Raw genomic sequence first — 17,181 nt, forward strand, 5'->3', positions numbered from 1 at the left:
GGGTAAAAGTGAAACTAAGGGTAAAATTGGAATATTGATGATAAACATAATGATTATAGTAGCTTTTGCTTATATTTGAGAGTTCTAATTTTTTATTTTTTTTTGCTTATATATGAGACCAGAGAGAGTATGTTATTTTATAAGTTGATACTAGTGAAAATTGTATTTTTATAAGCTATTTTATCAAAAATTACATTGACAAACTTATAATATAATATATAAAAATTACATAAGCGGTTTGCATAAGCTAAAAAATAAGTTTCGTCTCGAATTTACCTAAGAACGCTTATATAAGATGACACCTATCTTTTTTTAACTTAACTAAGGGTTCGATGTACCAAAAAAATAATATTATGGGTTCGATCTTGGTTTGGACATGCAGTGACATTAGAATTTTCCTCTTATTTGAATCCTACAATGCTCAAGAGAATATTCTATACAATTGCGTTCAAATGATATTTAGTTTATGCCAAAAAAAAAATTTAGTCTAGAGTTTACAGGACGCTCTTAAATAGATTTATGAAATTATATATTAAAAACAATTTTGACTCTGTAGAATAAGTGACTTAAAGTTTCGTGTGAGCATAGTTCATACAGTAAAAATATAGCATACGCAAAATTAAAGACCAATTTGATTGTGTAATAGTCTAATAGAGTCGGTTAATTTTCGAAATATTCATAATTTCAAAGATTTAATTAAGAATGTCCTACAAAAGTTTAAGGTCTAATTTTACGTTTCCTTGTTTTATTTTCTTCTTATATTTACATTCTAAACCCTTCAAAGGCACTCTCCCACAATTAAAGAAAGTGTTTGGCATCCTCTTATATACAATTTAAATGAGTTGTTTTCGACTCTTTTTGATGAATTTAAAAAAAAAAAAAAAAAAAAACTTGCCCTTCCGAGTTATAGTTTTACATCTTTTGGTTTGATCCTCTTCTCTTGTATATATCTATCCATTCAAACGCATGAATATTTGTTGGTCAAAGTTTTGATATCCTTTTTTGTGAGTCAGTGAAAAAATTCACATATGTGCCTTTTTTTTTTAGAGTTCACATGTGCCTATTTATTCATAGATATTCTCACACACCTACAACGAGCTTCCATTTTATTAGTTTGATGTTTATTTCTTAATTTAATAATATTTTATGTGTATTATATTACCTTAATCTTAGGTTATCATGTTTCATTTTTATTATTACAATTATTATTATGATAAATTATTTTTAATATCTACTTTTTTAAGGCATATTTTTAATGTCTATTTGTCAAAAAAGGTATTCGTCCATTGATTTTACTTTGACCAAGGTATTGAATATCAATACAGAAAATTTATTGAATGATTTTTTTTTTTCAAAATAAAAATTGAATTATTATTTGACCAAAAAATTGAATTATTATATTTAGCCCTTAGAATATTTTTTTGACAAACTTGGATTTTTTTTTATATATAATAGAATTATTATTATTATTATTATTATTATTATTATTATTATTATTATTATTATTATTATTATTATTATTATTATTATTATTATTAGGAAAAGGCTAACATATGCCCTAAGGACACATTTTAAAATACTTCAAATAGAAAATTAAATATCACCACAAAAAATAGACAGTTATGAAATATATATATTTGTAACTGTGATTTTTTAAAAATGTTTTGAAAATTAATGTAATAATAATCTTGAAATTAATGATATTTTTGTTGTGTTTTTTTTAAATAGGGGAATTTTTATTAACTAATGGATCTGTACAAAAAAAAAATGGCACTAATGGACATTTACAATTATCTCACAAGATTCGAATTTGACAACTTGAAGTTATAAAGTTAACCTCTTACCACTGAACTACGATCTCTTATCATCATGTTCAATTTCATATTTTTCTTATTTAATTTATCGTAGTATTTTCGAACACAAATTTCAACATAATCTAGGTGAAAGTCTAATAAAACATTGAAACTAAAGATAAAACAAACACATGTTTGATTTATAGCTTATAAGAGCATGAAATTATATCTAGCATGACCAATAAGATCTCAAATTTTAAAGGATGACAATAACTTATCAACCAAAGAAGTATAGGAAATGAAAATGACATTAAAAGGAAACAAGAAGTACACATCTAAGGTAGGTCCATGTCCCTAAACGAAACACAAAAAATAGATTCAGGACTGGAAAATGAATATCAAATATATTCAAAAGTTGTGGCTTTGTTTAAAAGAATATTATGTCGATTAAGGGACAAATTGAGTAATAAATAAGGGCAAATATTAACGAGTGTCTTCGGGCACTTTTTAAGACCTTAAATAATAAGTTTTTTTTATATAATTTTTATAAAAATACGTAAAGTAAACGAATTGAAAATTATAGTATTTAATTTTTTTAATAATTTATTTTTTAAAAATAGAATACTTAAAGAGTATTCCAAGAACATTCATTAGCAAAATCCATAAATAATTAAACATATATAATATATTATAGTGCGACGGATGGAGGGGAGGAGATATATAGAAAGAGGGGCAAAATCACTCGTGAAATTTGGAGTGAATGAGAGTCTAATAGATCTTGTTGAGTTATTAGTAAAATGGTTTCTTAAAGATATTTTTGGTTTTACATTGGTCCCTTAAAGAAAAAAATGACCAAATAGATCTCTTAAAGAAAAAAAGGTTCCAATAGGTCCCTTAATGACATATCCGTTAATCAGTTTGGTCCCTTAAAGACATCTCCGTTAATCAGTTTGGTCCTCGAAAAAATGGACGGAAATGACCAAACTGATTAACGGATATGTCTTTAAGGGACCTATTCGAACTTTTTTTTCTTTAAGGGACCTATTCGGACCTTTTTTTCTTTAAGGGACCAATGTGAAACCAAAAATATCTTTAAGGGACTATTTTACTAATTAAGCCGATCTTGTTCTACAACTAAAGATGAACAATATAATAATGTGCTCATTCATCACATCTTACAATGGAGATGAATAAATTATTGTTTTAAGTTTGTGAATTCAAACCACGACGACATTGTTGCAAAAAATTAGATATATTCTAATAAAATTAGATTTTTGAATTCCCGAATTTAAAAATCTAATTTTTCTACAAAATAAAAATAAATTAGATTTTTGAATTCGGGAATTTAATTCAACGAAAAAGAAGTGAAGTAAGAAATGAATGTGACAAGTTTGACATGTTTATGTGAGTTGTCTCAAAATAAAAATGTCATACGTTTTTTTATTTAACGAAACTGCTATTGGGAGAACATAATGGTTCCTCTGGTGAGATCGTGTTGTTCATTGTTCTTCAACTTCAGGCGTTCCTCTTTCTGTTATGTATATCGCAAACGTTGTTCAAAGCATCCACAAAAGTTTTTTGTGGTTTATCTTTGTTTTTGGCTTCCACGGTTGGTTCATCGACTACTTGAAGGCAAGGCCATGTAATTATGACATAAACCTAGATAATCAGAGGAAGAAAATTGGTGGTGGTGATGAAGATGAGCTTACCCTAATATGAAGAAAGCTGGAATAAGGGTGATAGATGAACAATGTTATTAGCAATGTTTTTTATTGCATATTGTAGATAAACTACATTTGTTTGTCATCCCATACATTTATTTATTATTTGAACTCAAAGAGTCAATGTCCTACAAACATAAACATAATACTTCATAACAACAATCCAACATTAAATCACATGAGGCATTGAAGGAGGTCAATGATGTATTTGACGCTTTTTCGGGTCAACGGTCTCTCGGTGATGCCATTAGCTCCTGATTCATGAAACATTTGTTTATCATGATCATTGATGTTTGTTAAAATGCCCACCACCTTGCTTGGTACACCCATTGCACGCATCTGTCTCACAAACTGCATAAATAAGGCACAACCCTTTTAGTGGTAGAATTTTGTGTGTTTGTGTGATCACTATGAAAGCAATTAAGAATATTACATTAGATGAGTTATTTCTAACTAAATTTTTTTTCGTTTGAAGAAGTTGAATTAGTTCACCCAAATTAGCACCTGAGAGAATCAAACCTGAGACCTTAAGGAGGAGCATACTCTCAAGTCTCAAGCCAATACCATCAGACCAACTTAAGTGGGTTGAGTTATGTCTAACTAAATGATTGTATTAATTATCAACGTTTGCTTAAATAAAAATTTGACAACTCATTTTCCGAATTAGATTATGTTGAGTCAAATTTATCATGTTGCCGACCATAGGAATTTGATTGAGAGATAAAGGAGTATTTTGCTCATGTATGATAATAGGTGACTATATTGCTAATGAAAATCAGTGTAATTGATAATAATTCATCTCGGGTCTAGAAAGGATGCAAATTTCATATATATCGTCAATATGATGTTGTTAGTGCATAATTTTTTTTTTTTTGTGTAGTCTTTAAATCTTGGGAGTTCTCTGATCTGGTCGACCCCAAGATCCACCATCAATATGAGGTTAACTTTTTTTTTATTTAATTTGCTACCTCGGTCAACTAACTACTAATTAGTTTAAAAAGTGACATGTGGGATTAGCAAAATGGAAAAAAGGGAAAATAATTTTTTTGGTACCTCAGGTCCACTGGTACTGGACAAATCAAAATCAACAAAAATGAAATCAAATTTAGCACCAGTCAACAAAACTTGCATTGCCTCTTGAGCACCAATTGCAGACTCTGTTCGAACACCTATTGATTCAAGCATATTACGCTCCAAATGTCTAGTTGCAGTTACACCATTTACTAGCAATGCATTGATGGTATACTGAGTGCTGCTTGATTCATGCTTTTTGATTTGGATTTGCTTCTCCTCAGGATGCCTCTGTCGTTTATGTCCTATGATTCTTGCGTCCATCGTTTGATTAATTGTAGTTTCTGCACAAAAAGAAATACAAAGTAAGTAATCTATACAAAAGATCAAAATGGTGAGAATAGGAATATGATTTTTTTAAGCAAAAAAAAAAATTATAAAAAAAAGAAGTACAAAGAGTTAGGGCATAAACCTAACCAAACAACCATTGAATCAGCCCTAAAAAGGGTATTACAACAAAGATTAACAAAAATGGTAAAAAATAAAAACATAATACAATCCGGTTAATGAACTCAAATGTGTAGCAGATAAATACACACAAAAAAACAACCTCGCAAACCCAACATGGGGAACAAAACCAGATTGAAAAACAAAGTGATGTCTAAAAGGCCGCAAGCATTAAATCAAATTAGAGACGAGCCTAAATAAATTCAAATCGATCTTTTTAAAAATGACGAATGAACCGATTGTTAATACGGACAAATTCATGTACTAACATCCCCTGCGACAAATCACAACACGTGTAATAGCTCTTTCAAGCCAAACAAACTAGACCACCATGAATCAGATCTAAGACATTCGAACCACATCTAGACAAAAATAAAACAACATGGCGGCGGCAAGGTCTTGAAGAAACCACGAGCAATGGTGTCGTGTGTCTCGTAGAAGTTCACTTGGTAACGATGATCTATTACACGATACGCAAGATTCCACCATAATTTCAAACATGTTATTCTTTTACGAATATTAAAAAGAGAATATATACATATATAATCAACAGGAAACCATAATGTACAACAGTAGTAAGTAATCGAAAAATGAAAGCACAATTATACGATATTGCAATTAGCAACCTCACAAAAAGCTTGAAATTTATTAGCTTATAAAAATGTAACCGAAAATTCGCCCCTCTATCCTTAGATCTGAAAAATTGTTATCTTCAAGTAAATTCGAGGATACGCTTATATAGACAATGCCAAGAAAAAGAAAATTTAAATTATTTACATATGTAATATAATATCATTAATTTTAATTATGCAAATATTTGTCTTTTTTTGTAATATATTTTGTCAATTTTTGTTGTTGTTGATAGACGAAATGACAAAGTCGTTGAAAATTCACAAACACACAAAGTGGAATGACTGAAGTTCGAACTCAGATAATGACGTCCGACACTAGCAATTTCGGTATTTCTGCCGGTTAAGCTGGAATTCGTGAACTATTTTGTCAATTTTTTACTTATTAGGAAAAAGAATAAAAAAATCACACATTAATAAATTCATATATTTAATATACGCTAACGTGCATATTATTATTCTAAGGATTTAATTTGTAATTCATATATATTCTCAAATAAGAATTGTCATGTTACTCATGTATATAGGATTTATTTTTGGTCTGTAAATTTGGTTTTATTGGTTCCTCCAAATTTGATGTTCCGTGCGGTTTTATTTGTAGCGTCAACTAAAATCCACGAAAAATAGAAAACATTTGACGCTACATGCATATTAGCACAAGCTTTAAGTCAGTTGAGATTGTCGCATAACTTCTCACCATAACGATTTCATGAGCACACATGAGACGGTCACTAGATATTAGTGTCGGTTAATCCGTAACTTTCGAGTGTCACTATACAACATTCGCCAGTTTTGAAAATTTGTTTTTATAGTTTTGCGTCTCATGAAGCCGACACTACTACATCTATCTTAAATACTCCCTCCGTTTCAAAATGTAAGTCACTACTTACATTTTGGAACGGAGGGAGTATAAAACAGTACTCCCTCCGTGACACTTTATAAGTTAAATTATATTTTTTATCTATTAATGTATATGATCTATAATACTCCATCTTATCCTTTTTATAAGAAACATTTTATTTTTTAGGTTCATTGAATAATTAATGTATCTAGTTTATATTATAGACTAGATACATAATTTACTTAACGAACCTAAAATATTGATTGTTTAATTTCTTATAAAAATGACTGAAAGTTATATTATAGATCAAATACAGAATATACAATATTCAATGAACCTAAAATCTAAAATAAAATATATAGTGGTCAAAGTCTAAAATAAAAATAAAATAAAAAGATAGATACGGACAATTAAAAAGAAAAAGATGAAAGTTTATAGTGGTCAGAGTCTAAAATAAAATAAAAAATAGTGGTCAACATTAGTTTATGTCTTGGTGATTTAATTTAATGAAAAGTTAGCCAAAATGATTCATTTGAAGTTATTTTAGTTCCTTAAAAGAAAGTTGTACACACATACTTGAATTTTATTTGTGCTTAAATTATCAAATTTATCTCTAATTTTATTTATTTTTTGATGTCTAAATACTTTTCGTGTAGAAAAAAAAAATCAAGTTATTTTAACATTATCCGACACAATATATCTCACAACTTCAGAAATTGAACTCCTTTGTTATTGTTGTATTCACACATTCAAAGTATATATATGTGATTATTGAATCTTGATCGGACAATTTAAGAAGAATTATATTTTACTTTTTATTTTATATTTTTAAATATCAAAATTAAATCTAAACCATCCGATAATAATTAAACAACCAACAATATTTTGAATGTGTGAAAAAAATAGTATTTATAAAATACACTCATTTTAGTACAAGAAAATAAAATCGCAAAGAGGGTCGAGTTTAATAACACATGAAACTACACAAGATGTTTGATTTATAGCCCATTAGATAATGAAATTATATATAGCATGACCAATAAGATCTCAAAGATTAAAGGATGACAATAACTTATCAACCAAAGAAGTATAGGAAATGAAAATGACATTAAAAGAAAACAAGTACACATCGAATGGTAGTTCTATGTCTCTAAACAAAACACAGAAAACAAATTAAGCACTAGAAAGCCATTAAAAAAAAATCAGCACTAAAAAATTCTTAATGTGCAAACCTTAATTGTTTTAAGATATTATGCAAATAGTTTATGCAATATAAATTAAGTTTTATGTTATTTTATAAGTTCACACTAGTGAAAATTGTAATTTTATAAGCTATTTTATCATAAATTACCTTGACAAACTTATAATAATATATAAAATTTGCATAAGTTGTTTGCATAAGTTCTAAATAAGAGGAAAAAAAGTCAGGTCAAACGATACCTAAGTATGTTTTTTATGTCTGTTGACTAACTTTTTTTTTTTGAAAAAACCAAGAAAGTTTATTGACCAACTTGATTATATAATACTTTATTAATTTATTTGACTATACTCTCTAACGATATATTTTAAGAATAATTTTTATGATTCATCATTTTTACATGCATATTTATCTATGAGTCTGAATATATATTACAAGTATTATGTTTATATTTATAAAAGATAATATTCCAAGTTATTTTTATAGGATCTTAAGCCTTATAAAATATTTTTAATACATATAGTTGAATATTTAACTTTAAATATTTGAATATTATAAATTTAACAATAAAAGTAATTTATAAAAAGATGAATTTGAATTAACTTTTACTATTTTAATCAAATTATTATAAAAATCATTTTTAAAAACACAAAGAAAAAATTACTTTTTTTCTTCGAGGGGTGAGGTGCTTAAGTACTCGTGGGACAATTAGAATATGGAGATTATGGTCTCTGTTAGAGTGGAAGAGGGTGATAGAGATGAGAGAAAGAGATTATCAAAAGCATTGATTTTATTATTGACTTTGGTACAATTTATAGAGTTACAAATTGTACAATTACTTAACAAACAAGCTAACTAACTCTAACTGACATAGTTAGTTAGCAACTAATCAACAATACACAAAGTAGTTATAACTAACTGTTACAACTAACTAACATCAAATACTAACTTGCAAAGCAAGTAACAAACTCAATACAAACAGTGAAGACAAATGTGGTGATAGATGCTCCAACATCTGTTGCAGCATTGGAGGGATTGAATTGCTTTCTCAACACTCCCCTTCAATTCAATTTCTCTGTCTTCACAACGCCTAACATGCTCCTTAGCTCCTTGAACCTATCAGCCCTCAGTGGCTTGGTAAGGATATCTGCAATTTGAATTTCTGTCCTGCAATGCATCACATTCAGTTTGCCTTTGCTGACTTGGTCTCTTAGAAAGTGATACTTGGTTTCAATGTGCTTTGACCTTCCATGTGCAATGGGGTTCTTTGCCAAGCTGATTGCAGATTTATTGTCAACATTCAATCTCATAGGCTTCACATAGTTGATCTTCAATTCTTCTAGTAAGGATTCAAGCCAAACTGCTTGACAAGCTGCTTGTGCTGCTGCTACATACTCAGCCTCACAACTAGATAATGCCACTATGTTCTGCTTCTTTGAAGACCATGAGATAGGTGAATTTCTGAACCTGAACCAGTAACCTGATGTGCTCCTTCTATCATCTTTGTCTCCACACCAGTCAGAGTCTGAGAAACCTTCAAGTTCAATTTGAGTTTCACTGTTGCTTGTTGGAAAAGCTAGACCATAATCCTGTGTACCCTTCAAGTATCTTAGGATCCTTTTTGCTGCAATCAAGTGAGAAGTTTTAGGCTTACTCATGAACCTACTCACTGAGCCCACTGCATAGTTAATGTCTGGTCTTGTATTGCAGATGAACCTCAAGCTGCCAACTACCTGCTTGAACAAAGTAGCATCTACTGCTTGTTCATCTTCATTTTTTGACAATTTCAAATTTGCATCCATTGGAGTTTCAGCTGCTTTGCAATTCTCCATTTGAAATCTCTTTAATACATCTTCAATGTATTTTCTCTGATGCAATACAATACCATCTGAAGCATAGTGAAATTCTAATCCAAGGAAGTAATTGAGTTTGCCTAAGTCACTCATCTCAAACTCACTTTTCAATCTCCCCTTGAATTTCTCAATGCTAGTTGTGCTGTGACCTGTAATCAGCAAATCATCTACATACAGGCAAATGACAATAGCATCTGAGATATCACTTCCCTTCATGTATACACCAAATTCAACAGTGCACTTCACAAAACCTTCCTTTTGCAGAAATTCATCAATCCTTTTATTCCAAGCTCTTGGAGCTTGTTTAAGGCCATATAAAGCTTTGTTAAGCTTATACACTTTGTTCTTTTCTGATGCAAGTTCAAACCCAGGTGGTTGCAGTACATAAACCTCTTCTTCCAATGGACCATTGAGAAAAGCAGATTTTACATCCATATGGTATAGTGACCAATTGTATGAACTGGCTATTGCAATCACTAACCTGATAGTTTCCATTCTTGCTACTGGTGCATACACCTCAGTGTAATCAATTCCTTCTTGCTGAAGAAATCCTCTTGCAACCAACCTTGCCTTGTGTTTCACTATCTTGCCATCTGGATCCTTTTTCAATTTGAACACCCATTTCACACTAATAGCTTTTTTCTGTGGAGGTAGCTCAACCAATTTCCATGTGTGATTCTTTTCAATTGAATGGAGTTCTTCTTTCATTGCTGCATTCCACTTTGAACTTACTACAGCTTCTTTCCAGTTAATTGGCTCAGCATCTGCCATGAATGCTAAGTGTACCAAGTCACCATCTTCATTCACTGCACTATCTGAGGTGATTTCATGATCATTAAGCCTGACAGAGGGAAATTTGTTTCTAGTTGATCTCCTTGGAGCTTGAGCAGGCACTGATGATAGTTGAATTCTATCATCATCATCACTTGATGTATGCATATCTTCTTCATGATGTGTGCCCTGATTTTGATTATCTACTGGTTGATGTGTGATTGCAGCATCATTCACTCCATCTTCCAGTTGCATTGTGACTTGTTTGTTTGCTTCTGAGCTCCATTTCCATTGTGATTTTTCATCAACAATCACATCTCTGCTAATCACAACTTTCTTATTGTTGGGATTATACATTCTGTAGGCACCTGTAGCATCATATCCAATGAAAATCAGCTTTTCACTTTTATCATCTAGCTTTCTTCTTTTCTCATCTGGAATATGTCTGTAACACAGTGAACCAAAGATTCTCAAGTGTTTCACACTTGGTTTGTGACCTGTCCATAATTCCTCTGGTGTGTTATCCTTCAATCTCTTTGTAGGACACCTGTTCAACACATATGCTGCAGTGTTGACAGCTTCACCCCAATAGCACTTTGGTAAACCTTTACCCTTCAACATACATCTAGCCATATTGACCAGAGTTCTATTCCTTCTTTCTGCTAAACCATTATGTTGAGGTGTGTAGGGAGCTGTTACCTCATGAGTGATACCTTTCTGAGTACAGTAAGTTTGAAATTCCTTAGAATTGTACTCTCCACCTCCATCAGTTCTGAGTACCTTTAGCTTATTTTCACTTTGTCTTTCAGCTAGTACACAGAAATTCTTGAACATTGAAAATACTTCACTCTTTTCTTTCAGCAGATAAATCCAGACTTTTCTGGTGAATTCATCAACACAAGTCATAAAGTATCTGCTACCTCCTAGAGTTGGAACTTCAATTGGTCCACACACATCAGAATGGACTACATCAAGTGGTTGTTTTGACCTAGAGTACACTGAACTCTTAAATGAATTCCTGGGTTGCTTGCTTACAAAGCAACCTTCACACAACTTCTCTGGTGTGTGAATCAGTGGTAACCCTACAACCATCTTCTTATTACACAAGTGATTCAAACTTTTAAAGTTCAAATGTCCATACCTGTAATGCCACAGCCATTTCTCATCTTCAGTGATCAAACTTGAAAAACACTGAAATGCAGAAGCTTGAAGATTTACTCTGAATGTTCTATTCTTTGACAATGGAGCTTTCAGAATCAACTTGTTCTTAGGGTCAAATACTTCAATGCTGTGATCTTTTGTGGAATAATTGAACCCTTTCTCAAGTAACTGTCCAAGGCTCAACAGGTTGTGCTTCATAGATGGTACATACAGCACATCAGTGACAAAAGTGTGATTACCATTCTTCCTCTGAACCATCACTTTGCCTTTGCCTTCTACTGATACAGTGCTGTCATCTGCAAACTTCACTTTGCTTTTGAAGTTTTCATCAAATTCCAATAACCAATCTCTATGACCTGTCATGTGATTGGAGCATCCAGTGTCAAGGTACCATAGCTTTGAGGTATCTTTCTCTGAATTTGAAGTCACCATCATCAAAACACCATCTGAATCTGAATCATTGTGTCTTGCATGATTTGCCTCATTCTCTTGCTTCTTCTTTCCCTTGCTTCTGCACTCAGAAGCATAATGACCCCACTTATCACAACTATAACATTGAATCTTGCTCTTATCACCTTTCTTTCCACCATTCTTGGTTTTATGCTTTGAAGATTCAGATTGATCCTCCTCACCATTATGATGATTCTGATCATGACTGCCATCACTCTTTCCCTTATTCTTATTCCATTTATTCTTTCCCTTACCATTCTTGTTCCAAGAACCTCCATTCTTTGCATACAAAGCCTGATCTTGATTTGCCTTGTTATCTTTCCTTTCTTTCCTTTCTTGAAGCCTCTGTTCATGTGCCTCAAGTGAACTGTGCAGTTCATTCACAGTCATTGTGGAAAGATCTTTGGATTCTTCAATTGCTACCACTATGTGATCGAATTGAGGGTTTAATGTTCTGAGAACCTTCTCAATTACTTGCTGATCAGATACAGTTTCACCATAGTTTTTCATTGAATTAACCAAAGTCTGCAGTCTAGTAAAATACTCACCAATGGATTCCTTATCCATCATGCCTAGCAATTCATATTGCCTTCGAAGGTGTTGAAGCTTCACTTTCTTGACTTTATCTCCACCACCATGAGCATTACTGAGTATATCCCAAGCTGCCTTAGCTGTTCTAGCACCAGAAATCTTCTCAAAATTCGATGAATCTACACATTGATGAATCAAGAACAGAGCCTTACTATCTTTTTTCTTCACTTCTCTGAAAGCCGTTTGTTGAGCTTCAGTCGCATTTGCTGCAAGAGGCTCAAACCCAGTACTGATGATTTCTTCAACTTCTTGATAGGTAAAGATGACATTCATCTTCACACACCATTGATCCCAATTCTTTCCATCTAGAATCGGAAGATTTGCAGGCAAAGAATTACTGTTATTGTTCATCGTGATGAATCAATGAACAATGAAACAAGAGAGAACGAATTACTGTGTAAAGGGAATGGAATTGATCGAAAACCTAAAGGCTAACTGATACCACTTGTTAGAGTGGAAGAGGGTGATAGAGATGAGAGAAAGAGATTATCAAAAGCATTGATTTTATTATTGACTTTGGTACAATTTATAGAGTTACAAATTGTACAATTACTTAACAAACAAGCTAACTAACTCTAACTGACATAGTTAGTTAGCAACTAATCAACAATACACAAAGTAGTTATAACTAACTGTTACAACTAACTAACATCAAATACTAACTTGCAAAGCAAGTAACAAACTCAATACAAACAGTGAAGACAAATGTGGTGATAGATGCTCCAACATCTGTTGCAGCATTGGAGGGATTGAATTGCTTTCTCAACAGTCTCTAACAATAATTAAAAGAAGAACATGATAAAAAAAATAAAATTGGAAGCATGAATTTTTTTATTAAAGAAGTATTACCCATGCACATGATGTGCTAAAAGGCAACACCTAACAATATCTCTTCCTTCGATCTCTCTTTAGGCCCTCCCATATTGCCTATAGCCCTCCACTCTGACCAAATTATGCTCAAGAGGGCTTTGAATTGTAGAATCTGAAATTGAACAATTTTGGAACTTATCTAATAGGTTCCAAAATTTTCAATTTTTTTTTCTCTCTCACATTCTTCACTAACCGCTCTTCATAAAATTGCATATTTTACCTCTCTTTTTTGAATAGTAAACAAATATATATTCCTTCCGTTTCAAATTACTTGTCATTTTAGAAGAAAAAAAATTGTTACTGGCAAGACTAAAGCCAATTTCAAAAGCTTATAAACCAAATCATATGTGTTGCACTTATTTGTTTCCACAAGTTTTGCACAAAGATCTAAAAGTCCTTTTAAATTTGCAAAATTTGTGTCCTCTCGAACATAAGAATTAAAGTGGTACAATTATTTTCGTTACGACTAAAAATTGTATTTTTTTTTAAGAAACTACTTTCTCCTACTTTAATTATAATCAAATATTCACTTTTTAAACTAATTGAATAAATAATATATTTTTTTTGACATTAGTCCTCTGATTTCCGGGCGAAGGGAGTCCGATAATACAGAGTCCGGCCGCGAGGTTAGAAAAATTTGGCTAAGAATTGTTCCCACTAGGAATCGAACTCGAATTTTACCAAAAGATCTGTCCTAAAACAATAAATGATGTATTTGATGAATAATAATATAGTAAAGACCAAATCCATTGAATAAATATGAAAAAGGTTGTATCCAACTTGTACCGACGGTTGGGCTAACCAATTCCACACGATAACTACTCACATAATTTTTCTCTTTCACTGCATATATTTTTATAAAAAAAAATGAAAATCTGGTATGGCTTTAGCCACACATAGCCCCTTAGTGTGTCCGTCCCTGGTCCTAGACGAAGAAGAAAATTGCATTGCCACTGCAAAAACTCAAGAAATACGAACTACCAGAATAAGAGTTACGTTCCTGTATGTGTTCATGGACTCTTTGGAGGAGTTGTGCAAACTATGCATCTCCATTTGAAATTTCATGAAACTGGGCAAGTTTGTTGTGACAACTTCCCCAAGGGAAAGAATAAAAGAAATGGCTTCAATGCTTGCAAGGTTTTCAATACTGTTTTTCAAACAGTATCAAAGGACCAAACAGTATCAAAGGAGGACACTGATTTTCAATACTGTTTTTTTGGATTTTTTTTTTTATATATTAGTGTTTTTAATAAAAAAAATTTATAAGCAATATATATTATAAGGGAGTACAAGGGGTACTCAATCCCTTATAACTCAAAACAACTTATAATATGTTTCACATACAAACTAGGGGATTATGACATCAATCAGAAAAAGATGAAAAAGAATTGCGACCAGACCAACCACTAATTAAACCACCCAATAAATAAATTTGATGTCATCCAACAAAGACAAGCATTCGGTATAACTCCATTGAAAACCACATTATTTTTATACATCCAAATACACCAAGTAGTGGCTAACCAAATCAAGTGTCTAATCCGTGTGCCTTTTTTTGAATTAACCATTTCACCAAACAACAAGAAGTGATTCCAATCTTTTACACATGTTGGTAAACTCTTTTCTAACCATCTAGAAACTGATTCCCACACTTTTTTACTAAACATGCAACGAAAGAAAAGGTGGGAGCAATCCTCGTTATATAGAAAACAAAAAATGCAAGGTAAATTATGTGGATTAAGCTACATTGAAAATATTGCATAAAAAAAAATAACATTGAAAATATAATAGTTAAAGATAATTTGTTTTTATCGCATATTGCAGATAAACTACATTTATTTTGCATCGCATGCAATTATTTATTATTTGAACTCAAACAGTAATTGTCTTTGATACCAACATAAGCATAACATTTCAACATTACATTCATAAGATGCGTTGAAGGATTCCAATCATGTGTTGTAAGCTTTCTTGGTTGAAGGGTTTTGTAATGCAGGCATCAGCTCTTGCTTGTTGAAACATTTGCAGATTTTGATTATTAATGTAATTTTCTAACATCCCCACCATCTTGCTCCGAATCCCCATTGCACGTATCTGTCTCATCAGCTACATAAAATAAAATTACAATTCATTTTAGTTTGACATAATAAATAGGCATAACATGAACACATTTTCAACATAAAAGATTCATAACATTAATATTAACATGAAAATAAATTGTTCATTAGGAACAAAAAACAAAATAAATAAAAATTGTGAGGACGAAAAATACCATTTTTTTTAAGGATTAAAATCAAAATTCGCTGTATTTTTTAGAGATGAAAAACGTATTTAACCATTTATTTAAATAAAAGTTTGACAACTCATGTTCCAACTTTGGAGTCCAATTTATTATCTAACTATCTACAAGTGGCTATACCGAGGGACGTCTCCGAATTTTAGGAAGCTCTGTGCCAAATATAAAAGTGATCCCTTAATAAAAAAATATAATTTTTTTAAAAAAAAATTGACGATTTAAATTGCATATAATATATAAAAAAATCATTCTGATTCTTGTAAACATAAAAATTATCAATATTAAACCAATTGCATTAAATCAAATGGACAAAAAATATAAAATAATTATCTTATATAACGTCAAAAAGGAACATCCTAATCTAAGATTAAATTTTATGCAAAGATTAAAATGGACTAGAACTAACTTTATGAGTATAGATAACTAATCTATTGATACTCATGATATTTTATGAACATCAACAATATATAACTATTATTTTAGGGCCTAAAATTTAATTTATTAATATACATCTGATATTTTATAGGTATAAATAATATATAATTAATATTATAGGACCTCAAAATTTTGAGTTGAGGCCCTCAAAATTTTGACGCCCGATGTCGTCGCACATCCCGCACATGTGTGCTGGGCGCCCCTAGCTATACCATAAATATGATGACAAAAGACTATTTTGCCCATGTATGATTACATGTGAATATTGCCAACGAAAATCAGTCTAATTGATAAGAATTCATCTTAGATCTAGAAAAAATGCGAGTTTGGATTCTATCTCAGTATGATGATGTTGTTAATTAGTGCATAATATAAAAATAATTTTGTGTGTGATCTTGAAGTCTCGGTACTTTCTCTAATCTGGTCAACCCTAAGATCTATCATCAATACGAGATTAACTTTTTTATTTGATGCACCGGTCAACTACCAACTAATTACTTTGAAAAGTGCGAAAGGGAATTAGCAAAATAAAAAATAAAAAAAGAGAAATAAAGAAATTGATGGTACCTGAGGTCCATTGGTAATCGGCAAATCAAAATCAACAAATATGAAGTCAAAGTTGACACCAGTCGACAAAATTTGCATTGCTTCTTCAGCACTATTTGCAGGCTCTGTTCGAATGCCTATTGATTCAAACATATGATGCTCCAAACGCCTGGTTGGAGTGACACCATCTACTAGCAATGCAGTGATGGCATAAGGAGTGTCATTTGATTCATGCTTTATGATTCGCATTTTATGGTTCGATTACCACGAAAGACAATAAACTGATATACTAGAAAGGGGGTAGAAAATATCGTGAGGTACAATGTCGAAATTGTCTACTAAATACGTAGAAAAGAGGCCTAAACTATTACATATTTGATTGACATCATAATAATATAATAGTGACGCCCTTTATATAAAAAAAGCGTTATATAAAAAAAATACTGACACTATGGTATAATTTTATTGAAAATATACGTAAAATAATTATAATGCCAGTGCATATAAC

The 17,181-nt window shown here is 31.3% G+C and overlaps 2 protein-coding genes across 2 annotated transcripts; both read right to left on the minus strand.

The window, feature by feature from the left end:
- Nucleotides 1–3,688: 3,688 nt before the first annotated feature.
- Nucleotides 3,689–4,849, minus strand: LOC123904015. The gene is made up of 2 exons (XM_045953715.1): nt 4,568–4,849; nt 3,689–3,865 (listed from the first exon to the last, which is right to left on the minus strand). Exons 1-2 carry the CDS (start codon nt 4,847–4,849, stop codon nt 3,689–3,691), a joined length of 459 nt encoding a protein of 152 aa, XP_045809671.1.
- A 10,446-nt stretch (nt 4,850–15,295) lies between these two features.
- Nucleotides 15,296–16,922, minus strand: LOC123906480 (two-component response regulator 24-like). Its single transcript, XM_045956398.1, has 2 exons — nt 16,695–16,922; nt 15,296–15,502 (listed from the first exon to the last, which is right to left on the minus strand). The coding sequence occupies exons 1-2, from the start codon at nt 16,920–16,922 to the stop codon at nt 15,323–15,325; spliced, it is 408 nt and encodes a 135-aa protein (XP_045812354.1). The 3' UTR covers nt 15,296–15,322.
- Nucleotides 16,923–17,181: the final 259 nt, after the last annotated feature.

This window comes from Trifolium pratense, linkage group LG2 (genome assembly GCF_020283565.1).
Source record: "Trifolium pratense cultivar HEN17-A07 linkage group LG2, ARS_RC_1.1, whole genome shotgun sequence".
Taxonomy (NCBI): domain Eukaryota; kingdom Viridiplantae; phylum Streptophyta; class Magnoliopsida; order Fabales; family Fabaceae; genus Trifolium; species Trifolium pratense.